Source organism: Coloeus monedula (genome assembly GCF_965178545.1).
Source record: "Coloeus monedula genome assembly, chromosome: 2".
Classification (NCBI taxonomy): Eukaryota; Metazoa; Chordata; class Aves; order Passeriformes; family Corvidae; genus Coloeus; species Coloeus monedula.
The window spans coordinates 37,095,391-37,122,529 of record NC_138782.1 but is presented as its reverse complement, the minus strand read 5'-3'; the positions used below and the strand labels follow the sequence as shown (position 1 = coordinate 37,122,529).

General features: G+C 40.1%; 2 protein-coding genes across 3 annotated transcripts in view; both read left to right on the top strand.

Moving 5' to 3' along the window:
- Positions 1 to 2: 2 nt before the first annotated feature.
- TFB2M (transcription factor B2, mitochondrial) lies at positions 3 to 10,535 on the top strand. Of its 2 annotated transcripts, none has more exons than XM_082277096.1 (8): positions 3 to 348; positions 1,197 to 1,285; positions 2,227 to 2,380; positions 2,786 to 2,934; positions 4,525 to 4,614; positions 6,855 to 6,917; positions 8,130 to 8,278; positions 9,616 to 10,535. In XM_082277096.1, exons 1-8 carry the CDS (start codon positions 54 to 56, stop codon positions 9,806 to 9,808), a joined length of 1,182 nt encoding a protein of 393 aa, XP_082133222.1. In that variant the 5' UTR covers positions 3 to 53; the 3' UTR covers positions 9,809 to 10,535. The 2 variants fall into 2 exon arrangements, with proteins under 2 accessions (XP_082133222.1, XP_082133221.1); XM_082277095.1 differs by having other exon boundaries at positions 8,127 to 8,278.
- A 5,599-nt stretch (positions 10,536 to 16,134) lies between these two features.
- SMYD3 (SET and MYND domain containing 3) overlaps positions 16,135 to 27,139 on the top strand; it is a gene marked incomplete at both ends in the record, with an annotated part of 395,652 nt that continues 384,647 nt past the window's right edge. Inside the window, one exon of the mRNA XM_082277060.1 lies at positions 16,135 to 16,298. Coding sequence (XP_082133186.1) covers positions 16,135 to 16,298 — 164 coding nt within the window. The remainder of the gene's footprint in view (positions 16,299 to 27,139) is intronic.

The window sequence follows — 27,139 nt, the reverse complement described above, 5'->3', positions numbered from 1 at the left end:
CGGCCCGGTTGCCGCGGCGCTCACGCTGCCGGAGCTGGAAGCGCGGCGCGGCGATGCTGGCGGGCCGGGCCCCGCTGGGCGCCGCGGGCTGCGGCCGCCTCCTGGCAGCGGGGCTGCGGGCGCTGCTCTCCGGGCTGTCGCCGTGCTGGGTGACGGCAGGGCGGCAGTACCCGGCCCTGCGGGTAGCGGAGCCGGCGAAGGAGAAGCGGCTGGTGCGTAAGGAGCAGCGGAGCAGCCTCGTGGTCCGCCGCTTCATCGCCTGCCCGCAGCTGGCGCGCACCGTGTGGCGCTGCCTGCAGCGCGGAGCCGGCCCCGGCCCCCAGCCCCTCCTGCTCGAGTTCGCGCCTGGTGAGCTGCCCCGAGGCTCCAGCGCGCCCCAGTGACCTTGGGCGGTCAGTCCGAGCTGCCGCCCTCGCCACCGGCGGTGCTGGCACCCCGGCCCCGCGAAGGGCTGGGGCTGCTGCGGGGAGGGGCCGGGGCCCTGCCTCTCCCGGGATTTCGGGCGGGGGTGGCAGCTGCGTTGCGTTCCGGCGCTGCCCCGGCCGGAATCCCGGCTTGGGGCTGTCCCGGACCCACTCCCCGGCACCTTCCCAGGAAATCTGGGTGTGGGCAGCGGGGTGTGCCTGGGGGGTCCATTTATGCAGAGCTTGGGGAATGAATGAGGGTGCAGTCTGGAGGCTTGAGTCACTCGTGATAAAATTTTGCTGTAGAGTGACCAGAGATGTAGTTTTCTGTCAGGTAATACTGTAATTTTGTAGGCGAATTTGGTCAGTGAAAACACACCCAGGATTATGGGCTATAGTAAGTCCTCTTCAGTTACCTAATGGTTTGGAGGATTTATATGTTTATGTTATATGCAGAATGTATTTTAAAGATAATGTGGGTAAGATTTCACGGTATGTTTCAGTTGGCAGAAGAAAAAGTAGTAGAAATATTTGACATGTTATCTCCAGTGCTGCTCAGTATCTAATTGTAATGCTATGCTTAGTGTAATTCAGTGAGCAATCTCACGCAGGCTGCCTGTAAATCATTTCTCTAACTCTTGTTTTGAAGTGTATTTAAACAAACACAAGCTGTCTCCTGCTGAAGGTGATATGTCCAAAGTGTTGTGTTGGGAAAATCACTAAAGGAAATAACTTAGAAACAAAAATGCACTTTTTAATTTTTTTTCTTTTTTTTAAATTTTTCTACTTCAGGTCCTGGGATTTTGACTCGAACTCTGCTTGATGCAGGTTTTAGAGTGGTAGCTCTGGAAAGTAACTCAGATTTTCTTACAGACTTACAGGTACACTTTTGATTCAGTTGCACATTTCTAAAACGTAGTTAAAGGGAAAATAAGAAATTAACTTAAATTGTTGTGTAATTATTGGATCAAAAAGGAATTAGGCAGTGATTGTTACTTGCAACATGTGAAATAATGCCTACTAACAGTAAGTAGGTTGGTATTGTACATTGCAAATGCAGAGTATTTTTTAATTAATTGATTTGGCATTTTGTGTATGTAGGAATTCAAGTTCATACATAGTTTTCCTATGCATAAATAAAATTTCATGCATAAATTTGAAACTAATCTGAGTCATTGTTGATGTTTATGTTTAAGCAAGAGTTCTGTATGAAGCTTTAAGAAATCTGTAAAAATAGTCTTAGTTATTCTGATTATCTCACAGTGTTGTTTAATCTGTTTTCCTGCAATTGACACTTACATGTGTTGTCCTCTCCTGCTCTCCTGGGCTTTGCATGGATTCAGAGGGGGTCAGACACAGAGCTGCAGAAGTTGCTGTAGAAGGTTTGCATTACATTGCTGGTTTGGAACCAAGGACTCTCACATGACTCTAAAATATGTATAAAAGGCATTCTCTCCACAGATAGGAAGAATTCTAGTTTTAAATTGTTAAAATAAGTGGTTTGCTTAGTGGAGTATAGTTGTTTGTTTGTTTTAAAACATTGTAGAACATTGTACTCTTTCAAGAATGTGGTTTAAAGCTCAAGTTGAATAGCACAAAAAAATGTCAAAATGCCCTGTACAGGGAAGGGGCAGTTATTTTATCAGCTGAAAGAAAGAAGCTATTCTTTTTATCAGCTGTAAGAAGCAGCTCTGAGGTTTGACTTCTGTTGACTGGGTAACAATTTTAGGTAGTGCTTGAATGCATTTTTTGTTTGGGTTGGGTGTTTTGCAAAACCAGTTACTATATCCAGATTTGTTCAACTAAAGTTATTTTTATTCAGTCCCTAGAGAATAGCCTGGATGGGCAGTTAAAGGTGATTCATGGTGACTTCTTCAGAATGGATCCTTTGACAAAGGGAACATTGAAACCACCTGCTGTGTCTTCTGAGAAACTTTTTGAAACCATGGGTGTAGTAGCAGTTCCTTGGAGGGCAGGTATATGTTTATGATCCCACATGTTACAAACGTGTGTTTGAAGGGTGCATAGGCAGTTTGGCAACATCTTTGGGATTTGCTTGAGGTATATGTTCTGTTTAATACACGTGCTGGATTAATGGATACTGTTTTCTACATTTCAGCTTTACTTAAGACTCGTGATAGCTTCAGGAAAACCCTCTGTGGCAATATCAGATAATTAAGTATTTGCTTGTCTGTTAAAGGTTTAGTCTAATGCAAGCTGGGCTTAGCTTTGACTAAGGCTTGAATTGTCTTAATTCTTGAACAACATGAGGTCACAGACTTTCTTCTCTTATTTGTTTGTAGTTTAGACATTAGAATTAATGAGAATGTCTAATATGTAGTGCAGAATTTTAAAGATACTTTTACACACTGTTGAAACAGATGTTCCTTTGAAAATTTTTGGAATTGTACCACAACAGTTGGAAAGAAACAGACTTTGGAGACTTCTTTTCGCCATGTATGAATGCAGTTCCATATACAGATACGGAAGAATAGAACTCAACCTCTTTATAAGCGAAAAAGAGTATACGGTACGTGCAAGGCATTTTACAGGTAATGAAGGTGTAGTGCTTCACAGAACACAAACCCATTTATATTGTATACTTAATGTTTTTGCTAATTAATTTTTTTTACCAGAATTTTAAAGTATTGTCAGTTTCGTACTTGTTCACTTTATGCAGTGATAGCATTGTTAAGAAACATTCTGTTGTCATATAACCACAGATTTTATAAATGTGAAGACTGGTCCTTGAGAAGCATATGCAGCAGCAGACTAGCTGCTTTCCATTGTAAATTGTGAGGTGATTAAATTCTGTACCATGCTTTTTGCAACAAGTTTGTTTACTGGTTGCAGGTAATAGTTAACGAAGACTGAATTCAAAACTCAAAAACACAAGTGAAGAGGATACCAAGTCACTAAATACCAATACAGTGAGATGCACTTGTCCTCTTGAGTTGTTTTGTATGCAGTACTGAAAAGAACTGAGGAAAAATATAATGATTTGCACTCCTTTTTATTAATGCTCTGTACACTAAGGTGCAGAGCCCTTTCTGGATTACATGTTCCTAATTTATGCTGTCCCAAAGCTCTAGAACTGTACTTACACTTCAAGGATGCCTTTTTTCCTCCTCCGTGAAACTGGGAGGTTTCTTACAGAGCCATAAACCGTAAACCTTTAATTACTTGAAGTAGACAAGGACTTCCAGGTCTCCTTACACAGCTTGTGTTGTGTCTAACACCCCACTGTAAAAATTAAACATCTTAAGCATATTCTTCTGTGAAATGACAGGTTTGACACCACTGAAATACCCACTTGTATGGTATGTATTTAATGGTCAGATTTTTTACTAAATACAAGGCAGCCTATTCATTTAATGCAGTCCCTGTTTCATGTTTGGTTTTTTAGCTTTTCTGCTTATAATAACTATAATGTGAACCCTGTTAAATGAGAGTTGTGTAGTAAAAGGTCTTGGAACCTTCCTTTACTGGGCATTGTTGGCTCCTTTTTGTTGGTTGTTTTGGCTTTTTATCATATGACAAGGCTGTGTAAATCTATTACAAGAAGTTAAATCTCCCTGCTACAATTTACTTCTTTCCTTGCTGTTTTTGGGAATAATCACAAGCTTTTTTTCTTGCCCTAAGAGTTGTTTGATTTGTAGTATTGATCAGGATGATGCAAGTTGCTTAATGCTCAGCGAGGTCACCTGATGTTTTACTTACTCTGCTTGTGTGTCTTCTTGGGAATATTATTTTATCAGTGCAAGCTGGTAACTCTCCCAAAGCTACAGTTTTTATATGAAATCTGATCCTTCTGTGTGAAACTTCTCTGCCTTAAAAGGGACCAGAAAATATGTGCTGGAGATTCATGCATAGTTCAGTTATCCAAATAACTGCTGTGAAGAAATACATCAAATATTACAATGTCTTCCAGTCCTGTCTTCTGACAAGATATACTAACATAGCACACAGCATGTATTTGAGTCATTGTGTAACTTTACCTTGGAATTTTAGACTTAACTGAATTTATTAGTGTTTTATATATATATGTGGATTTTGCTTAGATAAAGACACAGTCTTGGTTTTGTGCAACAAAAATGCTTAGTCTTTGCCATTTTTTTAGATATTAACAGCAAAGCCTGGGGAGTCAAAGATTTATCAAGCACTTACTGTACTTGCACAACTAGGTTATGAAATTGAACTGCTGCATAAGGTAAGAGTTTTGTACCAGCTGGTATGGCCTAATGCTATGGACATGCATTTAGAAAAGGGTTTATAGTGGTTTACCATTGTAAACTAATTGGAAGCTAGTCTAATGTTTAAATCATTTGGAAAACTGTTGAAAACTTTTATAAAAAGCCAAAACAGTCAGGTTTTGTGTAAAACTTTTTCAATTAAGCAACACTGATATTCACTATGATGTCAGTGTTTTCTCTGCAAGCCACTGTACTCAAAAACATTTATTCTCAGAATCTGGTAGATAAAAAAGAGATATTTAGACACCAGATATATCTTTTCCATTCTGCTAGCGGTTGTGTGAAACTAGAAGTCTGCCTTTCCAATCTGTCATAGTCTGCTCTTCGTTATATCATGTAAATTTTGCCATCATGTATGCTTTGGATTTCCTAAGATGTGTTCAGTAGAAATTTTTTTGAGTCTTGGTGCTTTAATGCATACCTGCTTCTCCTACTAGTCAGTACATTCTTACCTTGTGAAACATGCTATGGTTTAGTTTTAATTTTAATTTAGTTTTAATTTTTTTTTTTATGTTGTCCCCCCACTTCCCCATGAGCACATGGCCATCAGCGTTCAGTTAGTTTATGCTTTTCAGATTTATCTTTGTGCTCTGTTTTTCTAGGAACCTACCTTCATAGTTTAAATGCTTTGCTGATCTAAAATCAGGTTTCACTGTCTTTTGTCTTCCAAATACCTTATACTACAAGGTATATATTAAGGTAGATACTAAGAAGTTGAAGAAGAGTACTTTTTGAAGGTGGTCATCTGACTAACCGGGATGAAGTAAAAGTGGAGGCATTTGATGTCTCTTTTGCCTCAGTCTTTAATAATACTGATAGACCTTGGGCTGCCTGGTCCCCTGAGCCAAGGACCATGAGTATGGGAACAGTGACTTTCCATTTATGGAGGCTGAAACTGTAAGGGACCAGCTGTATCAGCTGAATGTTGTCAAGTCCATGGGGCCTGATGGAATTCATCCCAGAGTACCTGAGGAGCTAGTGAAGTTATGGCAGGACCTCTCTCAATCAGGTCCCAAAGGTCTTGGGAGTCTGGGGAGGTCCCTGCTGACTGAAGCTGGCCAATGTTATTCCACATGCCCCACAAAGAAGGATGTGAGGGAAGATCCAGTGAACTACAGACTTTTTAGTCTAACCTCACTACCTGCAAACATTATGGAGTACCAAATTCTACTGGGTACTATTAAAGTAATTTGAAGAACAATGTAAAATCAGGCATAATTAACCGGGGTTCACAAAGGAAAGTCTCATTTAACTCATCTGACACCCTCCTATGATAAGGTCACCTGCTCAGTGGATGAAGGGAAGATGGTGGATGCAATTTTTCTGCATTCTGGGGGGGCTTTTGATACTGCCCCTCACAGCATCTCTCTGGAGAAGCTGTCCAGCTGTGGGGTGAGCAGGTTCAGGGTGTGCTGGGTGAAGAACTGGCTGAAGGCAGAGCTCAGAGGGCTGTACTGATTGGGGCTACGCCTGGCTGGCCACTGGTCACCTGGGGCTGCTGGCTGGCAGCAGCTCAGTCTGAGTCAGCAGGGTGTGCCCTGGCAGCCAGGAGGGCAAACTGCATCCTGAGGTGCCTCAAAAAGGCATCATCAGCCAGTCAGAAAAGGTGATTGTCCCACTGAATTCAGCACTGGTGCAGCCTCACCTTGAATACTTGGGCAGTTCTGGGCCCCACAATTTTAAGAAGGATGTGGAGGTCCTTGAATGCACCCAGAGGACAGCAAAGCCAGTGAAAGGACCAGAAGGAATGTCCCATGAGGAGCAGCTGAGGGCTTTGGGCTTGTCTAGTTTGGAGCAAAGGAAGCTGAGGGGTGATCTCACTGCTCTCCACAGCTTCCTGGGGAGGGGAGAGGGAGGTGCTGAGCTCTTCTGCTTGGTATCCAGTGATAGGAAACATGGGAATGGTTCAAAGCTGTGCCAAGGGAGATTTAGACTGGACATTTGCAAGCATTTCTTTGCTGAGAGGGTGGTGGAACATTGGAACAGGCTTCCTAGAGAGGTCGTCGGTGCCCCAAGCCTGTGAGCATTTAAGAGACCATTTGGACAATGCCCTTGATAACATGCTTTAACTTGCCCAGCCCTGAAGTGCTCAGGCAGTTGGACTAGATAGTCACTGTAGGTACCTTCCAAATGAAATAGTCTATCCATTCTAACAAAACACTATTTAATTCCATAATATATTTGCTTCCTCCCATAGGAACCTTGGTCATCATTTGCAACTAATTTGAAAAATGGGGGACTGGCAGTACCAAAAACTGTGGTAAGATTGTTGTGTACAGTTCTCTTCTGAAGATGCAGCTAAATTACTTCTAATTAAAAGATAAAGTAACTTTATAGCAGCATTTACAGATGTATCTTTTAGCAACTTTTCTAGTTAAAATTTAAGGCAGCATGTAGATTCATCAGAAGTGAAGAATTGCTATTAGCTTAGAAACTGAAATAAACTAGTGTCTTTATTGTCTGTGATGGAAAAATTATAGTGAATATATAGCATAAAGGAATATGAATAGGTAAAGTATTTTTCAGAGAAAGTTACTGATGGTTACATCTACCTGCTTGAACAAAACACAGTTAATAGCACAATCAGTATGCTGCTGTTTTGATTAAAATAGTTATTCACATGTCTATTGTAGATTTCGTGTGCAAGTTAATTGTGGAAAAGCATGAGTCTCAAAACTTAAATCTGAGAAGTGCAAAAATACATTGTGTAAAGTTACTTACTTCTCTTTTAGAGAAGTAATGATGTTCCTTTGTATAATAAAAGAACATCCCTATTTAATTCTGATAATATAAAAGCATGTTTACGTAATATTTTTAAGTTTCATGCTCCCCAGTAAACTGTTGTGGTACTGTATTGAGTGTAGTTTGCAATGTTTCTGTAATATATGACTGGGTGTGCCTTATATGCTTAATTGTGTTACCAAAAAGCCATGTAGAGAGGCCCATCAGGTCTCAACATGCAAGATGTACTAGGACAGCTTTAGAAGTACAAATATCAGATCTATTGGACAATATATCTATTGCTGCCAATACAGAAGTACATTTGTTTCAGTTGAAGACTCTACTTTGTCCCAGGTTAATAAAATCATCATGTTGTAATAGTGTCTTAGTGTTACACTCACATAATTCCATCTTATATGTAACGGCAGGTAGTTGATCTGATACCTTGCATAGGAACACTATAGGCCATATAATATCTTGAAAACTCACATCAAGCCAGTATTGTCTACTTCAACTAAGAAAGTCCAGTTTAAAACATAGAAATAAACCTCAAGTGATAGTATGTTTCTTTTGTTTTCTATTTCCTTTTCTGTTGGAGGCACAGGGAGGTGAAGCCTCATCTTCCAATGAAATCATCTTGTTAAGACTTTTAATAAGAAATGTTGCTAGTGGCAAACATAACTTTTAGCTTAAGATAGATACTGTCTTAAAAAGTGATTTTTTTTCAGTGACTTTGTTTTTCTTGCAGCAGGTGCCAAATGACCATTTATGTTTGGTACGACTGACTCCTCAGCAAAATCTGTTTACAGGAGGCTTGAAGCCCTCAAATGCATCTACCTTTATTTTCATGGTGAAACAGTCTTTTGCTAAACCTAAGTCTAAACTTACTGATAGATTAAAGTAAGTAAGAAAGAATTACAGTTTTTATACTTTGGGGAAATACGTGAAAATATTAAAATATGCTCCCAAAGCAGTATTTATTTGCAGATGAAATACAGCCTTTAAAAAAACTAATTAATTAATTCTTAATTAATTGTGAACATGTAGAATAGAAGATTTAATTTGTGCAACCCACAATACAGTATTTTGGGGACTGTTCCTGGCAGGAAGGTTGACAAGTATTTAGAATGTATATGTGCAGTAATTCCTGTACCTCCAATGGAGCTTAATTCATGTATCTGCAAGAAGTTTTCACTTATTTTACAGGTACAAGAATAAAGCCACCAAGCATTTTGCAGTAACAGGAATTAAAAGCTGATTAAATTAAAAGAGATTCAGCTTATAGCAGACATCAAAGTCACACTAATGAAAAGAAGCTGAAGGTTATAGAAGGTGGAATGGGGATGTCCTCAAATGGCTGTTATCTAATTAAAAAATAAGGCTTTAGACTTTACCAATTATGCAACTTTCTTTAATACTGGTTTTGGTATTACACTGGAGCTATTTGCTTTCCTTTATGATCAGTAGGTTTCTGTTTTCCAGAAATGGGAGGTGTTCACAGTCTGGAAAGCATTGGCTGAAGAAGATAATGAATATGAAAGTTAATTTCCAGAAAGGAGGAAAAAATAAGCTACTATATTCCAGTAACTCTCTTAGCAAAGAGAAGTGCAAAGAGCCTTAATGGATTTCTTTCTTAAAGCTCAGTGGTGTACCTCATCTCCACTTGATCCTTCAGCCAGGAAGTTGAAGGCTTCTAATATGCATCTTCTGTGTACTTATTCAGTCTTTTCCTGTCTGGGAAATAGTTAATGTATGTGCACATTTATAAAAGTATAGCTTTCATAGCTAAGATGTAGATGAGAGGAGGGCAGATACATCTGTTTATATATAGAAGAAAATACCTAGGAGGTGTAAGTCACTAGTTCATGCTATACTATCTTCTTGACGACTGCCTTGGCTTTAATTTCTCCAGCACTGAAACACCCTTTTTACGTTGTAATGCCTGTTACTGACTTATGCATTTGGGATGGATGAGGGAGGGAGAACACCTATCCTGTAATGAAGAGGTTTGTGTGGTTTGGTATTGTGCTGGGGGGCTTTATTTGCTATTTGTGTGTTTTAATAGCAGAGGTTTCTTCCTGCTTGCAGTATGGATTGAAAATAACTTGTGTTGCAAGAAGAGGTTAGCTTCTTCTAGAAGCTTTGAAAGAGTGAAGTGGACCTTCAGATAATGTTTCCTGCTTTTTAATTTTTCACAGAAAGAAATGCTCCATTATGATTTTGTTTGTTTGTTTCAGTTCATGGAGCTTGGACAATAGTGACACGTTACTGAAAGCACTAGAAATTCCCAAAAATGCTGCAATGTGTAACTTGTATCCAGAAGACTATAAGCGTCTTTTCGAGGCTTTGCAAAACTCTGATATGTTCGCTGAAACCTTGTTCCATGATGAAGTCTTGGCAAGTACAAGGATCATGAACTTAGGAATTTAAAGCTTTTGGAAGATCACCTTTGCTTCTGGAAGATTACTTTGATAAAAAAATGATTTAAATAAAATCGGAGATACCATTAGCTAGATGATTTCCTGTCCAAACAGGAAAAATTTAGCAAGTAACAAGAGCCCTTCTACATAGGATGAAAGTAATGAATTCACGGTTATTTGTTCACAATCCTATTTGGAAAGGACAAGCTTTGCAACTTTTGCAGGAGCTTAGTAGCTTGTGTTACTTTTGGATGTACACTTCAATGCAACTTTTTGTTACACTGTTGCTCTATATTTACAACATTCGAAAAAAATTAACAGACCAAATAACAATTACTTGTCTGGTTTGTATTTTAGTGCTTAATGATTTGAGTGCCCTTTTGACAGATGCACAAAATACAAAGGTCTTTACAACCAGTGTCTGCTACATTGTCTGCTTTTCTGAATTTGCAGCATAAAGTCAACATAATGCTAATAAATTAATAGTGGTGTGTTAATAGAAGAGAAGGTAATGACAGGGTGATAAAGCATTAACTGAGAGTTGCTTAAAATAAAGATTGTGTTATCCCTGAGGAAAACTTGTAGCAGTTATTTCTTTTGAAAATAATGGGGCAACCTCTACTAGTTGATAACACAATACACAGACACCCACATCTGTATAGGGATTATTTTAGGTCTGAAAGTCACCAGATATTCAGTGCTGTATAAATGGTTTTGAAAAAATAAAATCATCTTACTTGAAACCTTTGCCAGTATCTTTCTTTAATGTGTAATACATGTACAAAAAACTACTCAAAACCATATGCTATTAAAATTCTGGTTTTAGCTGTAATACTCCATAAGGCAACCTGTTCCTAATTTCTCTTTCTGTCGTGCCATGTAACTGTTTTGTTGTTGTTCAACAATGCTGAGAGGTTGTACTGTTTTTGTGTTCTGTATGGTATCCTCTGGGAAGAGCTGTGGCAAAAAGTACACTTCTTTAGCAAAGCACCAGTTTATAAAACGCCATTTTGGTGAAGGCCGAGCTATTTTCAGGCTGTGGATAACAGTAATGTCCAAAACAATGCAAACAGAGACTTGTATTTCTTAAGCTTAGTGTGAGGTACAGATGTGATAAGCATTCATCTCTGTCTTCCTCCTGCAGTTCTGGCTACAGATGAAAAATTGGCTTTGAGCAGCCTCAGCTCACTCTGCTAGCTGAACTGCAGCTCTCTCTTGAAGCTGCTGCTAAGCTTTTCTAATGTTATGATGAAACTCCTGGAAAGGCTGAGGCTTAATTTGCAGTCTGTCTCAGAGCCTTGCTGGTGTTCTGGTGTAGGTTGTCAAGATTTGAGGCTTCATTCCTGTTTACATCTGACTATTCCAAAGCCAGTCATTGTAAATTGACAATGAATGGCAAACTTGAATTAATGGAAGCAATTCCACCTTTTTCAGTCTCATTGATGATAACTGTTTTATCTACTGGTCTACAAGACTGCTGTGTCTCTGGGACTTTGTGTCCCCTCACATCCTGAATCAAAACACCTTGCTCTTGTAGCAAGATGTCTTATACATCCAACATACCAGGAGAAGTATTCAATACATGAAATGTAAGAGCACCATGCCTAAATAAATTTCTTCAACTGCGTGCTGATACCATTTCAAACATGAACTGAAAAAAAAGAAAATTGTTTTCTTTTGATGCTGTTGGAAAGCAGCATTTAATGAGCCAATGCAGAGACTTAACAGCAGGAGTCTGTAAGTGGAAGGAATATTGCATAACAGGAGACTTGAAATGAGATTTAATGCTCACCAGAAATGCACCGTTAAGGCTAAGTGTAAGCAATGTTTAGCCCTGATCGCAAATGTGAAATGGAGAGAGAAATGCCTGCCATTATAAAGATGAGTTTATTATTCATGGAAAAGATGGAAAAAAATGAAAATTACTGCTGTGTGTGAATAAATACTCAGGGAGTGAAAATTAAGTAGGTCTATCGATTTGATTAATTGGTGCTATCCACTCAGAAATTCCTACTGTTGCAGGATTATAGCTTTTGTAAGATAATGTTGAATGTAAACTTTCACTTCACTTTCAAATTTTAAATTGTATATAAAGGCTTCTCCTACATTTCTGTTATGATTTTTAGCCAATGCTGCACTACTTGTCTTCTTTTCCTTTGCATAACTGCATTTTTTTTTACTTCAAGACTGATTTAATACATGAACCTCTGAAATACGAACCACATGTGACGCACCATCCAGTAGAACACTTTTAGGTGTTGCTCCCACTCTTCCAATTTCTTTGAGGAGCTGCCCAAAAATGGCTTTTGGCATTCCATATTAAAGCACCAGTATATCATACTTTGCATATTGATTGTAACTTTAGAGATGTTAAATCTTTTCCAATGTGCCTCATGATTTGTGCCATCTGTCTGGGAACGAAAATTATGACTGTGCTAGCAATTGCCTAAGCTTTTCCTACTTACCTATATTAAAATCATAACAAACAAACAGAAACAGAAACTTGATCCAGTTAATGAGAACTTTTGCCACTGGGAATTACTGGGTCAGTTCAGTTGAATTCTATAGTCAGTTCACTTTAGATCTAGAAGGAGGGTTTGTGACCTTGCAGTAATTAACACAGTAAGTGCTGTGATAAGAGGTTGTTAAGGTGGAATGTGTCTGTACTGGCTACTAAACCTGTTCAGCACTGGACATTTTAATAATTAGAGCTCAGCCTTGCAGGCTAATGATAATGTTGATGAAAATACCAGCATAAAACTTGAGAAACAGATTATGTTGTTAGTTTAAGATGTGCAAATGTGATAGGAAGAAACAGAGGCTTCCTGAGAAGCATGCTGAATTAATTGTTTTGTCAGCCTGAACACAATCTGTGCGGCTGCAGATTGAAAACTCCAACCTGAGCTTTGTATGACTTTAATTAGCAATGCCATACCTTTCTTCTGTAAACATTGAGAAAATGGAAATAACAAGTAACTTTTCTAGAAAGGACAAGTCAGTGGGAGATGTTTATTCACTCACATTATATCCTTGTTTAACAGCTATTCCATCTTTCCTTGTGTAGGCTGTTTAACTTGTCACTGCTGAAAATAGGCACACTGACTGTCCCCAGCTGCTAGAACACAACATGCAGCAAGCACATGAAGCCCAAGGGAAATTAGGGGTAGTTAAGATACACCAAATGAAACAGTCGATTACTCATAATGTAAATCTTTTAACCACTGATGTAGTTGATCCTATTGATGTGACCCCAAATAGACAAACGTAAGCTTGCTTCTGACGTTTGAAGGAAATGTGTTTGAGGCAGGGAAGATACAAATAAAAGTAGAAAGGTTTTGTAAATTTCCCAGTAAAAAATCAACAGATAAAATCTATGTTACTGTGTGTGAAATTCATTATGAATTTGTGCTTAAAATGCTTCTGCAGTGATTTTTAATTTAACATTCTAGAATCAGTTTTTCACTAGCACATTGAAAGTGAAGAGACATCCTCAAAAGATATGTGTTCATAGAAGATTTGTCTGTACTTGCAAGCTTTCAACTAACTATTTAATAGCTATTCTTGCTGTTAGTGACACAGGTTTTGTACAATCCAAAATTTAACATTTTGTATTTTGAGCCATATTTTGATTCCACAAAGATCCATTTTGTGCTGTGTTGTTTGGAATGGTTATTGCACATTTATGAGTAAGGAGCAGAATTTGAATTATTTTATTACTGCAGTTGTTTCTCTAAATTCATGTTGTAAAACATGCTGTCTTGAGATAGAAGAGCTGAAGCTCCACTGCGGTGTCTCCCGGCAGTAAGGACGTATGACTAATTCAGCAGCATTGGCCACAATTAAGTGATACTTCCTACAAAACTGCCTGCATTACACTCCTTGACAGCTGCTTCCAGAATGTGTCATGCATTTCAAACAGCTGTTGAGAAGTCTGACCTGTTTAGTTTAGTGTATGACTTGGTCATATAAAAACACCACACAGATAACAGGGATTAAATTCAACTAAATATAGTCATGGGCTAAATAATCACTTAGTGGAATATATAGCCCTAGCATCATTATGCTTTTGAGAAAATTCAGACTGATGATTCCAAAAACATCCAAGTTGGGCATTTCATTGATCACCATTGCTCAGACTGTTGAATGGCCCTCCTAAACAGATTCATCCCTAACCTGTAGGTGTATATATCCAGAATCAGTTCTCTAGGCCCTTCATACAGATGTCCAAATATCCAACACTGCATGCATTAAAATGTTTAATACTGTGTTTGAAAGCTTATTTATACAGAAAATCTCCATTACTACAATTACATTTTCCTATCACTTGACATGCAATGTCAGCTAAAAGCCAGTTTTGGGCTTCTGTGGCTTATTTACTGTACAGCTTATGCCAAGCTGATGGAAGTCCCTTTTTTCATACTTCAGATTTTCCTAGAGTAGCTGGGTTCTTCAAGGTTGTGATTTTTATTTTGTGTGTCAGTGAGACAGAAGACTGTCATTCCCTCAGATGTGTTTTTGTACTTTGCAAGGTGGTTGTGTTACTGGACATATAAGTGAAAAAACCTGACAAGAAAAATGGAGAAAATAATGAAAATTGCATCTGGTATTTTTTATTTATATTAGCTCTTCCCCAAGTGCACTTTTTGCACTTCATGGGTAGGCTTTTAGGTTCATGTTTTTTGTTTGATCATTAATTTCTTAAATTTAGCCACTCATAGAGATAGATGTTAACTTCTCTTATTACTGGGCTTGTTTTTGGTACAGGTTTTGGGTGATGCCTGCTTAGAAACTCAATAAAACAGCATAGACAGGGAAATGCAGAATATTTAATAGGTGAAGAAGTAAAGCTACAGGCCAAATACAGAGGTAATTGCCTAATATTTTAATAACTGTTAATTCTTGAGAATCTCACAGTATCACAATAATTTAACACATTTTAAAAATTTGCTAGAAGAGCTAAAGATAAGCATAGTAACATGCATAATGATTTCACTAACAGCTAGATTGCTGTCAGTTCTTTTGGTAATGAATTACATCATTGCAGCATTTAAGCAAATGTCAAAATATATTTTTCTGTGAGAATCCTCTGGCTTGAGGTACCTTGGTTCTTCCTAATAGCAGTATTTTAGATATGCATATTGCCATTCCTGATTACTTTGTTGTAACTTGGATGAAACAATTGCAGACTGAAATAATCAGTACTGAGAACAAAACTGAGTGGTTTTTTTGCAATGCAAAGCAGCTTGGCAGAACTCGTAGGTCTCAGTGTTCTTTGACAGAACGAGTCAACACTCCTTTCCAAAACACAAGCCCTACCTCCCTCTACAGATGGGATAAGGAAAACCAGATACAGTCTGCAGTTCAGCACATTTAGCCTGCATCACGTGTATAATCTCATAAATGAATGGAAGTTATGCAAACCCGTACAGAATGCACTTATCTCATGGGCTTTGAGCACCACAATTTCAGCTTAATGCTTAATCCTGCAAGTGTTTTGCTTTTTCCATTGTCATTTATCTGGACCCTCTAACTCGAGATTCTGACAAAAAGTAATCTAGTGTATGGGGTGCATTCTCAGTGAGAAACACTGTCAGATCTTAGGTGCCCAGCAGCTACTGGCCCAATCATACTTCTTTGTATCCAGATCACAGTGAGATCCAGAAATACATCCAGATGCCAGCTCATAATGTCCTACTTTGGGATGTTTTTTGACAGAATCATTATAATATCTTTTCCTTTGTAAACCAAACTGTTTAATATTTTGTGTATAAATACCCAAAGTGAGGGTGCCAGGAGGATGGACCCAGGCTGTGCTTGGTGGTGCCCAGCAATAGGACAGGAGGCAATGGGCAGAAACTGACGCACAGGAAGCTCCACCTGAACATGAACTTCTTTACTGTTCAGTGACTGAGCACTGGGACAGATTGTCCGGAAAGGCTGTGGAGTCTCCCTGACTGGAGATATTCAAGATCCCTCTGGATGCAGTCCTGTGCAATGTGCTCTGGGATGCCCCTGCTTGGGCAGGGAGGTTCCACCAGATGACCCCCTGAGGTTCCTTCTTATTAACCCGACTCATTCTGGGATTCTGTGATATATATTATTGTCTCTTCAGGCAGAGGGTCACCCTGTGCCCACGCCGCTCAGCGCGGCTGTGCTGTGCTCGCCCAGGACACGCGTGTGCCCCAGACCCGGGCTCCATCCCGCGGGCCCAGCTCCCGCCCGCCGCGGGGACCCCCGGGCCCTGCCCTGGGTTAGGATGGCGGCGGCAGCGCCCGGTCACGTGGCGGCGGGGGGCGGCCCGCGCTCTCCTCTCCCGGCAGCGGCGCGCGCGGCAGGATGGAGCCGGCGGCGCTGGAGCGGTTCCACAGCCCGGGCAAGGGCAACGGCCTCCGCTCCCGCCGGAGGGTGCGGCCCGGAGAGCTGCTCTACCGCGACGTGCCCTTCGCCTACGTGCTCACCAAACAGCAGCTGGGCAGCGTGTGCGAGCGCTGCCTGCGCAGGTAGCGGCCGGAACGCGGCCGCGCGGCCGCCGCCAGCGCCGCCCCTTCCGCCGGGGCGGGGCTGCGCTGTGCCTGCGGGCTGGGGGTCTGTGCCCGGAGAGGAGCCGGCTGCGCCGGGCGCCTGGCTTGGAGAGGAGCTGGCTGTGCCGGCCGGGGGGGGGTCGGCTTGGGTTCGTGTTCCGGAGAAGAGCCGGCTGTGCCCGGTCTCGGCGGCTGTGTGCTGCCAGGGCTGAGGTTCGAGGCTTGCCGCTTCCTGCCGCTCTTTTTAACTGGGGGCTTTTTTTTTTTTTTTTTTTTTTAATGGCTGTTTTGAAGATTTCGCCTTTTCCCGGGCGCGGGGAGTTCCTGGGGAGGTTTCCCGGGCAGGCAGGAGGCGGCAGAGCCGGCGTGGCTCGGGGCGGTGCCGCTGCTCCGCGGCGTTTTCCCGCCGGGCTGGCGATGGCGGGAGGCTCCAGCCTCCGCTCGGGTGCTCCCAAGTTCGGCGGGGGCAAAAGGGAGCCGTGCCCTGGGCATTCGCAGAGCTGCGGAGGCACCAGCCTGCATGGAATAGGCAGCGGGCCGTGTTTGAGTTTCCTGTCGCCGGCCCGGGTTTATCCCGTGTAAGGAGCACGTGGTTTTGAGACGTGGTTTAGGTGAATGCCTACCTTCCTCCCGCAAATCCTTACCAGTGGAAACCGACAAACACATAGTAACTTTCTGTGTTTGTTTAAAAGGAGACAAACAAAACTGTTTTCTGACCTTGAGCAGTTTGCCAGCAAGCTGGATAGTGGTGGAGCTGTTTGAAGAACATCTGTATATTAATATCTGAAATACACTGCTAGATAAGCCAAACCCCTGTATAATTGCCAAGACATGAAGAAGAGAGACAGGAGAAAATTCGATACTGCCAACTTTTCTTTTTTAGTTTTTTGCTTTGGTTTGATTTTTGTTTGGGTTGGTTTTTTTTTTGGGGGGGGGGGGGTGAGCAAGGGAGTTATTTTGAAAATATTTGAAGTTTTGTTTGTTGAAACAATCCAGGTGATTTGCTTAAGTAGTTTACAGGGCATCTCAGCTTCTGTGTAAAGTTATGAGAATGTGATCCTCATTTAATCAAAGAAAAATTTGTCAATGTATCCCAGGCGATGCTTGCATCTTACTTCAGCACACTGAAAAAAAATCCCAACCAAAGCAAAAACCCAACAAAAGCTCCTCAAACACGCCCCCCCCCAAAAAACAAAACAAAACAAAACAAAACCAAAAAACACCAAACTCAAAAGATTTCTGGCTGTTTATCTGTGAAGTCTGACTCTTGACATCAGAATCCTTTGGGGATGTGACTGAGCATTTTCCACTTGAAGTTGTGAGAGGGAGACTTCAGAAGACAGGCTGAGTGCAGCAACAGGTGGAATAAAAGTGAATCTGAGGTGTTCGGATGTAGATGTGTAACCAGGGCATGTTTTGTTGGGAAAAATAATGGTGTTACCAACTTGTTTATCATGAGAGGTTATTAATTTGTGTTTCTTTTTTTTCCCCTAAATAGTGATAGCAGTTTAATTAAGTAAATAAGGAAGTAAAAAATATTTTTCCGCCAGTCTGTCTTCCTTTGCAAAATATGCTGTGGCTAGACAGAGTTTATAGATCAAGACTGTCCAAGCTGACATTCATCTAATTAAAGGAGATATATGCATCCATACAGAGAGCTCAAGTTCTTTGTTTTTTTCTTTGGTAATGTATAGAAATTAATCAAATGGTGAAGTACTGCTAAACTATGATGTGAAATAGAACTGTTTCATCAATCTGTTTTGATCTGGTTGAATCTGTTGTGGTCATTGTTCAAAGTGAGGTATCAGAAAAACATTACTGCTCATTTCCAGGACTACAGATAAAAGTCACTTTGTCCACTGGTTTTCCTGTTTTTCACTCTGATCTTTAGGTGGCAGTACAGGAACACAAATTTAAAAAAAGTCTAGTTCTTAACATTGATTTAGTGTTTTAGCAATTCTTTTATATATGTAATTAATGTTTGAGGCTTTACTCTATGACGTGTAATTCTATACTTTTTTTTTGTCTCTTGGCTCGTAGTAGTGAATGTTGTTTGATGCAGTTTCAGGCTGTATGAGAAGTGCTGGGTGAGCCAGAAGATGGGTAATGAAGTGCAGAGTATCTTCCTTATGGACTGCCTGCTGTGAGGCAGCATGGTCTTGCCAGAATTTGGGGTCACAGGCTTGTGATGGTGCTGACGTACTCTATGACCTTGGCCAAATTCCTACAGGAATGGTCTGATGTACCAAAGCAGGGGAAGGTTGGCTGTTGTCAGTTTGCTGCTCTGTTTCAGAGAGGAAAGCTCAGATAGTGCAGTAGTTCTGCTTAGTCTTACCTCAATTAAAGTGACTATTATTGTGGATTTAAAGTGCTGAATTATTTATATACGAGGACAAATATATATATATATGTATTTATATACACATAGTGCATCTAATGGTAGAAAGATTAACAACCCATCCTTATCTTACTGGGCTGTTGGTACTGTTTTTATAGTGACAATAATTTTTTTGTTAGTGTTGTTAGGTCTACATTGTAGACAGATGGCAGATTTTTGTAATTGTACAGAACCCTGTATTTTCTAATGAAGAGGTTCATGCTTTTTATACAAGGCTGGGCTAAAATACTCTGCTCTAGATGGTTTAATATGATAGTGTAGCTGTTTGAATGGTATTCTGTTAGCAATTATAAAAAATACTGTCCTGAAATAGGATACATAATAAAGATTTGCTCTGAAGTACAAATTTTGATGAAGAAGAGTGCTGACAGTGTGTATTTCTATGGAAGCAGTGTCTTGGGAGAACATGATGTGTTGCATGATGGTACGTTTTTTGTGAGAGTATCTGTAGTGTTCAGGTCAGTCATCTGGAAACACGCTGGTTTTACTTTTATGGAAGTCTGACAAAATTTGAATGGCCAGCATCTTTTGCCAACAATTTCCTGGGGAAAGCCACAGAAAAGATTATTCTTCTCTTACTAATTAAAGGTTTTCTGTATGGCTTCCTTCATGCTTTAATACCTCTTTAATGTTCATCTGACTTTCAGATTTTGAATTGAAAATATCCCCAGCCTGTTACAGATTGGGAATCCAAATGAAGTGAAAGTCAGTTATTGTGGGGTATGCCCAGCCCCTGCCCTGGAGGGAGGCCTGCTGAGATAAGGAGATTGCTTAACCTCCCAGCAGAACTCCCCCTGGAAAGGCAGCCACCTTTCAGTTACGGTGAGAAGACAGACCCAGAATCCTCTTGGAGACCCTATGCAGATCCTTTGTAACCCTCTGGCCTTTAGCCTCTGACACCCACTCCCTGTATCCCTATAAGATCTAGCCCTCTGCCCCTGTGAGAGCAGGGAGAGCTTGTCCCTGGCTTCCCTTTGCCGGGTATGGACTAATAAAGCTGCCCCATGCAGAACTGCTATACGGGTCTCTCATCTCTCTCCTCCTGGTCTGGCCTGGAGGTTGCCCTGCAGAGCAAAGAGCTGAAATCACAAGCTGACAATCACTAAAGAGCTGACAGCCTCTGCAAGGGCGCTCTGGGTACAGCTGAGGGAAGACACTGGGCCTCAGGAAGATGATTCCTCACGGGACCATCTCTCTGGACTGGTCACTGCTTCCTGGGTCAGTTACTGACCCCACACCAGCCGCATCAAGTTATACCTTTGATGTTTGCTTTTCACAAAACATTGCTGTGATGCCTTGTAGTTACAAGAACCCACTGCAAAAAAGTTTAAGTCCTGGTTGATACTTAGCAGCAAGCAAACAAAGTTTCTAGAATCCGAGTCTCAGAAAAAGTAGAAAAAAGAGGTAACACCATCCTACTTCAAAATGCTATACCACTTCTGCCTTTAAGGGAAATGAATATATGAGAATAAGTAATGAACAATATTATGTATGGACTATGAAATAAAAGGCATTAGCGTTTCTTGTTTGGGTAAGGTCAGAGGTTCAGACTCTGGAAGTGGATTAACAGGAAGTATGAATGTATTTTTGAATGACTACAAGTTTTCGAAACATGTTTAGAAAGGGGAAAAGCATTGAAGAGCATTAAAACTAGGAGTGGTGATAGACAGCGTTAGAAGTGACAGCAAACATTATTGGAGTATGGGAAATATAACCAAAAATTGCCTGAATAGTTGGGTAATTACAAGGTACTAAACACAGGCCAGCAATTGTGTGCTCCTTGCTCTATTTTAGCTGATTTAAAAATAGCTAAGTGGAAACACCTTTACATTCAGAACTGTGCATTCAGTCCTGTGTCTTCAGCTTTGACACACTCCTAAATTGGCTACTTTGTTATTGTTATTACTACTGTTATGACTACTGCTACTAATACAACATTGTGTCACTGTTATCATCATCATCATCACCATGCAAGTTGGCATACCATTGTTAAAGTATGGAATGCCTAAGATAATGACAGCCTGAAGGTACAAAAATACCTTAATTTTTAACCATGGTGTGGAATTTTTTAAGTAGAGAGAAGCAGGGTTTGACTCAGAAAGAGAGGGACAAGGCAGGTGGTTGTGATTGCATGATCCTTTCTACCACTTCGACCCTGTCTTGAAGCCGTGTGGTTCTGCCTGAGGACAGCTAGTTGTTAACTGTTCAAGTGTACCCCTTTCACACTGCAGCAGGGAGGTCAAGAGAGGAGAGGAGCTCATTATTTTGGCTCTGTAGGAATGGGAGTTTCTCCACGAAGGTTCAGTCATTCACCAGTAAAGCTAGGATGCTTCCTTAAGCACCAAAGAGAGCATCTCTCTTAGCACAGCATCCAAGTTCTGCTGCTTCCAGCTTTTCTGGGTGATTAGGTGCAAGCTAATGGACGCTCTTTCATTACGTGATGTTTAGCATGTATGAGACTTCCAGTGATGCACAAGGCTATAAAATCTAGACTGCCTCCTCATTTATATCTGAAAAATACTTCTGTTGCTGGTTATTACAGAAATAGCTTTAAATTTATGCTAGTTTCTTGAAAAGATCCTGTTTTGTTGCTCTAGGTGTTCCTAGTATACTTATATTTTGTTCTACAGGGGTTCTAAAGTGTGGAAAACTAATATTTGATGATACATTCTTTGACTTTTAACTTTTCATCAATTCTCAAATGAAGATAGTTAAGTATTATAGTTCTTTAGATATGAAACAATATCCATGTTTTATGGTTTGCTTGTATGGAAAGGTGTTTTGGGTTTTTCCCCTCCTGTGGAATACTGCATTTCCATGGTTGTTTATAGAATGGAACAACAACATTTAAAAAATTCCTTAAATGTATGTAAGAACATAATTCTTAGACTTACCACACAAGTGAATAAAGTTGGTCAGCATGACTTGGTGCCATGTCAATAAGTCAACAAGGTTTTTTAGATGTGAGAAGTATGGCTTGTTTCATGTCCCTTCAGTGACAGGCAAAATTCTAGAAAGAGTTCCAGTAGTTTTCGAGATGCAGAACCTCTTACGGAGTAGAGGAATAGAAAAAAAACTTATTAGTGTTAATCACAGTGTGAGTATTAGGAGCAGGTATGTTTTTGTACTTTGGGGGTAGGATGATCCTGGGAGAATGATATGCTCTAACTTGATGGAGCATTCTGACAGTTAGCAGTGAAATTGCAGTGCTGTCTCTTGATGTACCTGACGTGTAAAGTAAGAGCAATGCATGTGAAATAAAATTGTATGTGAGACAGGAGCTATACAAAGTATAATTTGAGGTTCCATGTACATTTCTGAGAGTGTTTCCCAAGACCTGAGAAAGCAAACACCACCACCACCACCAGCAGTAATGTTTCTCTCTGAAGCTGAATGACAGCCTGAAGAAAGGCAGCTTTTTCCTAAGAAGAGACTCTTCCCCCCCATCTCAATTTACTCCCATAGTGTTGAAGCAACTTTATGAAAAGCAGTAGAGAAATGCTTTTTTTCTGCCCTCATGCCAGCGGGACCCATAGAAGTGGCTTTCAGGCTGCTGTCCCATGCTGCCAGGAAAATCCTCTGTGAGAGAGAGTGAAAACATAGACTGTGCTTTCCCACAGCATCTCATCCAGAGAAGGTCTGTACCAGAAATTACAATCTCCATCTCCCATTCCTTCTGTTTGGAGTCAGGTTGAAGGTGGGGAAGAAGGAAGCTCTGGCATTCAGGATAGCATTCATAAGAAGTTGTCCTGGCCTGCCTGTCTATTTGGTTTACTTTGCTCTCAGCACCATTTTTTTGTGTGGTCAGGAGTTTCATGTGTTGCTGTTAGGAATATCCCTTGGTAGGTGTTTTTGACTGACTGTTTATTCATCTTGGAGGCTTGTTTTGAGAGTGTAATTCAGGTTCTGTTAGCTGGAAACCCTTCTTTTCATTGCATAGTAGTTTGGTCTTCAATTTGTGCCTCCTCACTGCTTTGGATACCTTGGGCTTGCTTTAGGTAATATACGGTCACTGCTAATCTCCTTCCCTTCCTCCCCTGCCTTGTGGCCTCAAAACTGTTGTTCTTGTCTGCTGCTGCCAACCTGACTCTGCTCCTGTAAATAACAGGAGAAATAGAAAAGGGAGAGGCATTGTTAAAAATAAATTCTCCCAGGTCAAGGGTTTTTATTGCCATGCCTGTCATTTATGGAAAATGAAAATTTTAGACATGCTTTAAAGGGCCCTAAAGCTATTACTGTGTTGGGATTTTGTGTATACAATTTTCATGCTTATACTGCTCTGTAATTTGAAAGTTATTATATCAAAATTGTTGTCCTGTCAAGCTGTGACTGACCATTTAAGTTGTAGTCATCTTGTCGATTTTACTCAATTTAGGTTTTACTGTGTATCTGCAATCCACACCTGATACTGTATTTCTGTTCTGCATGGTGCAGTACCTAATATTACCATTTAAAATTATTAATATACTCTGCATAAATACTCTTTGCTTGCAGTTATTGATAAAACAATGAAAATAAGTTTGTGGATTGGATTGTCTTTAGTATGCATTCCCTTAGGTTGAACTGTAATTGTGCAAGTACAAAATTATAATCAGCACTACAAGGGAAAACATCAGTGATTAAAATATGGTAACCTCTAGCTAATGTAATGACACCATTAGTTCCAGATATTTCCCAAAGAAAGTTTTTAATTATGTGTAAGTTGCTCAAAGTTTTGTACTGCATTAGGAAATTATTGTTTAAATTCTTTAAGAACTGTTACTGATATCTTGTCCATAGGTACTGGAATTCTTGGATTGTTAGTGGTTGCTTCCATTGTGGCTGTACTCAAAAGCCACTCTGTGCTTTTGCCTGTATGGTGTATGGAATAATGCAGTTTTCCCTTGAAGAATCTTCTTGTCTTCAGAGCCAGTTGCTACAGCTGTTTTGAATTAGCCAAAATTAGAGGGGTGAGGCTGATAGAATTTTCTGCATGTCTCTCTACCCCACCCATTCATATTTTGAAGTGGGTTATGGATCTGTGTGACAACTTACCTGATGTGCTGGCTAGGAGCTGCTGAAAGGGCAGGCATTCTTCTCTCCTGAGTCCTTGCTCTCCTTCCTGCATGCACCTTCTGCTTCTCATCTGCCACTTTGCTGCTTACGTGACCTATGATACACTGGTGCAGAGAAATAAACTGGCAGAAAACATGCTTTACCAAAATAAAAAAGTCTTAGTGCCCTTGAATCAGCTTAATGCTGGGGGAAGAAAGCTGAAGTGGCCCTTGAACAGGGGTCAAGGTCTGATGGTCAGGGCTGTGCTGTCTGGTAGTAGCTGGCCTTTAGTCTGCTGCAGCTGAAAATGAAACTGTACAAGGGACAGTTAGGGGAATTTCTGAGCTCTTACCGATATCTTTAGGACAAGTAGGGCTTTCAGGTGTGCAGGATTGACTGGGTTGTTAGTGTTGAGGACAATTTTTTCTGCCTTGTAGTCCAGTCTAGTTCTGGACCGTGAGACCCCACCCTCATTTCTTTACCTAGTCATATTTCAGTCATATTTTACTTCCTCAGAAGCATTTCCTAGCTTCAGTTTAGCAGAAGAAACATTGCAGACATTTGCAGTTGTTTCTTACCACAAGGAAAATACTTTCACTTTGACTGAAGTCTTGGTAACATGGGAGTGTCTCAACTTTTCTGATTTCATTTTTGAAACGGATTTTACTTATTTTGGGATCTGTGCTTATCAATCACAATTCTCACAGTGCCTCTGTGGCTGAATGAGAGATTTTATTTAGAGGCCAAGTTGAAGTTTTGAATCATTTCCAAGGGTGTCCTATGACTCTAGGGTCAGTGTCAAGTAACACAATTTGTTGAACACCAGTAATCTTGTGCTAACTCAAGCTGCAATCCCCTATTTGTGCAATATTTAGCTTTCCTGTTTATCATCATAACTGCTAGCTGCCTTCAGCTCAGGGCTTGCTTTGCTATTAATTTCATTGGTTAAGCTTAAGTGAAATTACAGACTGATTTTTTTAAAGTATCTTCTTGGCCTCTGAGTACCTGATCCTGCTGTCAGTAGGTAGGAAATACAATTTTGGCTTGACTCAGGGTGGGCTTGCCCTTGGGTGTTTGTGTAGTGTTTGTGTGCTGCCTGTGTCATCAGGTTTAAGCATTCAAAGGAAAAAAAGCCAGCAAGTGTGTTGAGCACTATTTAAGAGGGTGTGATTAGGAGTGGGTATGATCTCAGAGTCACAGAAGATATAGAAGTGCAGAAAAGGAGTAAAAGATCATCACTGAGTTAAAAGAGGAAATGAAAACGGTCTTATCAACTGTAAACCCCTTCTTACAATTCACCCAAATATGGCTCATTCATACAATCTAACTGAAATGTCTCATTCAACTGCTCAGAGTGTGCAGTGTGGTGACCTGAAAAGACGACTTCTGTGGTGATGGCGTTCTTGGTAGTGGGAAGGAGCATGGTAGAATAGGGAGAAAGAAGTGGAGATGTTTGGTGAAGCATGGTCCTCAGGAAGGAGGAGTTTGTCTCAGGAAATACTGAGCATGAAATAAACTGTCTATGTTTCCTAGGGTAAAATACTTGTTCAGTGTATTTTGTACTTCTTGAGCAGAAACTCGTTTTTATTTATTAGTCAAGAAGAGCTTGAAAGCAGCTCACTTTAACATAAAGGTTCAAACTGGAGTGCTGTCTTGGTGTTTATTTATTTTTTTTCCCCTGTTGTGTTGTTTTAAGTACTACTCCTCCCTGGTACGATAAACTATGACACCTCTTCTTCCAGCTGTGGCCTGACTGCTGTTTTCCATCACAGAAATAGAGCCTGCTACTCCTTCTGAGATAAGTGGTGTATCAAGGAAGACTTGGTACAATCTCATAAATTTTATCTCCTCCATTTCTGTGCACCCTGTGTGTGAGAAATAATTTCCACTTTTCAGATCATTGTGTTTGAAATCTTTACTGAATATTGTATAGGATGAGAAAATTTATGCCAGGCTAGTACACTATGGTTTAATTTCCTCTGAAAAAAAAGTTAAGATTTTTTTTTTTTGATCAAACTCTGGATACATATATTTAAGCATTGAGTGAATGTTGGTGTGGGTTTGTACTTCATGTAGCTGGCTTTGATTTCTGTGGTGTATTGACTCCAAGTCCTTCAGCTGTTGAAAGTATCTTAGTCCAGATTTCTGAAAAAGCAAAAACAGATTGAAAGATTTAAAAGAAAAATTGAAGTGGGACTGAAAACTGCTTCAGATTTATGGTCATAAGCATCTATGTTGTTTTAACAAATGAGACTGTCTACTCAGCTATTTATGAATTTTATCCACTTGTCATATTAAAAGAGTCATAGTAGTTGATATTCCTGCACAACAGATGGAATAGCAATGGAAACAATTTCTTGAAATACTGTATGAAACTCAAGATGTGGTGATTGATTTATCTGAAGTCTTTGCCCCAGGAAAAAGAGGCTTTGCAGCAATCCACACAAGATATGTATGATATCAGGTATAAAACAGATACAGCGATGAAATGTATTTTATCATCAGTAAGATCTTCTACAGTATTATGTTGGGTCTTTTTTTGTTTGTTTGTTTCAGTTTTGGTTTTGTTCCACAAAATAAGCACATCATACTTATGTAAGTAAGTATCTCTTACTCTAAAAATGTCCCTTTCTGTGGCTAAGTAAGTAGGTGACTGTGCTGATGAGCACTAAAAAGAGTGACAGGAATAAAAATAGCAGTTATAGAGGCTCTTAGTTAGCAACCCAGTTGCTGAAAGAAGTTAATCTTGCCACTCCTAATGGATACCTAGTATTTTATTAGACATGTAGTCAGCCTATGTATTGCTTATATGTGGGTTTTGCTTCCAATTAATAGCCTTTGCTGCTTTGGCAGTCATTTTGATTGAATTGTACTGACTGTTTTATGTGATTATTGCTTTATTCTGTGTTCTGATAAGTTAAAACTACTTAAATTCAGTTTTTAATGAAACTCCATAAGGAGTGCAGGCTTGCTGAGCATTGTACGCAAAAGAATTATGCAAAAAGACCCCTCTAAAGACACTGAAAATTTGTTGTGGGGTTGTTCTACTGGATAGTGTACTGACAGGAGAATCCTGTTGCATGTATATAAAATATGACACAGGTTGGATTCATTCGTGCTGAGTTAATGCCCCCTATGGAATTTAGGATAAAAAATAAATGAATGCGTGGAATGTGGTATGTGTGTGCCGAATTACATATTCAACTAATTTTTCATTGTTTGGGGAGTTACTGGATTTTTCAAGATTTTATTTTGATGGTGTTTGTTTTATTCAGTATTTTGGGCAGCATTTACCTTTCTGCTGCTGTTGGCTGCATTTCTAGAAATACCCTTTGCAATAATACACATCACATTACTTGTGTTTACAACCCACTTGTAAGGACTGGTT

Bases quoted from the DNA above. Each gene is read 5' to 3' on its own strand.
- TFB2M (XM_082277095.1), top strand. From the start codon at position 54: ATGCTGGCGGGCCGGGCCCCGCTGGGCGCCGCGGGCTGCGGCCGCCTC. The intron at 349-1,196 runs GTGAGCTGCCCC...TTTCTACTTCAG, and splicing joins CCTGCTCGAGTTCGCGCCTG to GTCCTGGGATTTTGACTCGA. The intron at 2,381-2,785 runs GTATATGTTTAT...CTGTTGAAACAG, and splicing joins AGCAGTTCCTTGGAGGGCAG to ATGTTCCTTTGAAAATTTTT.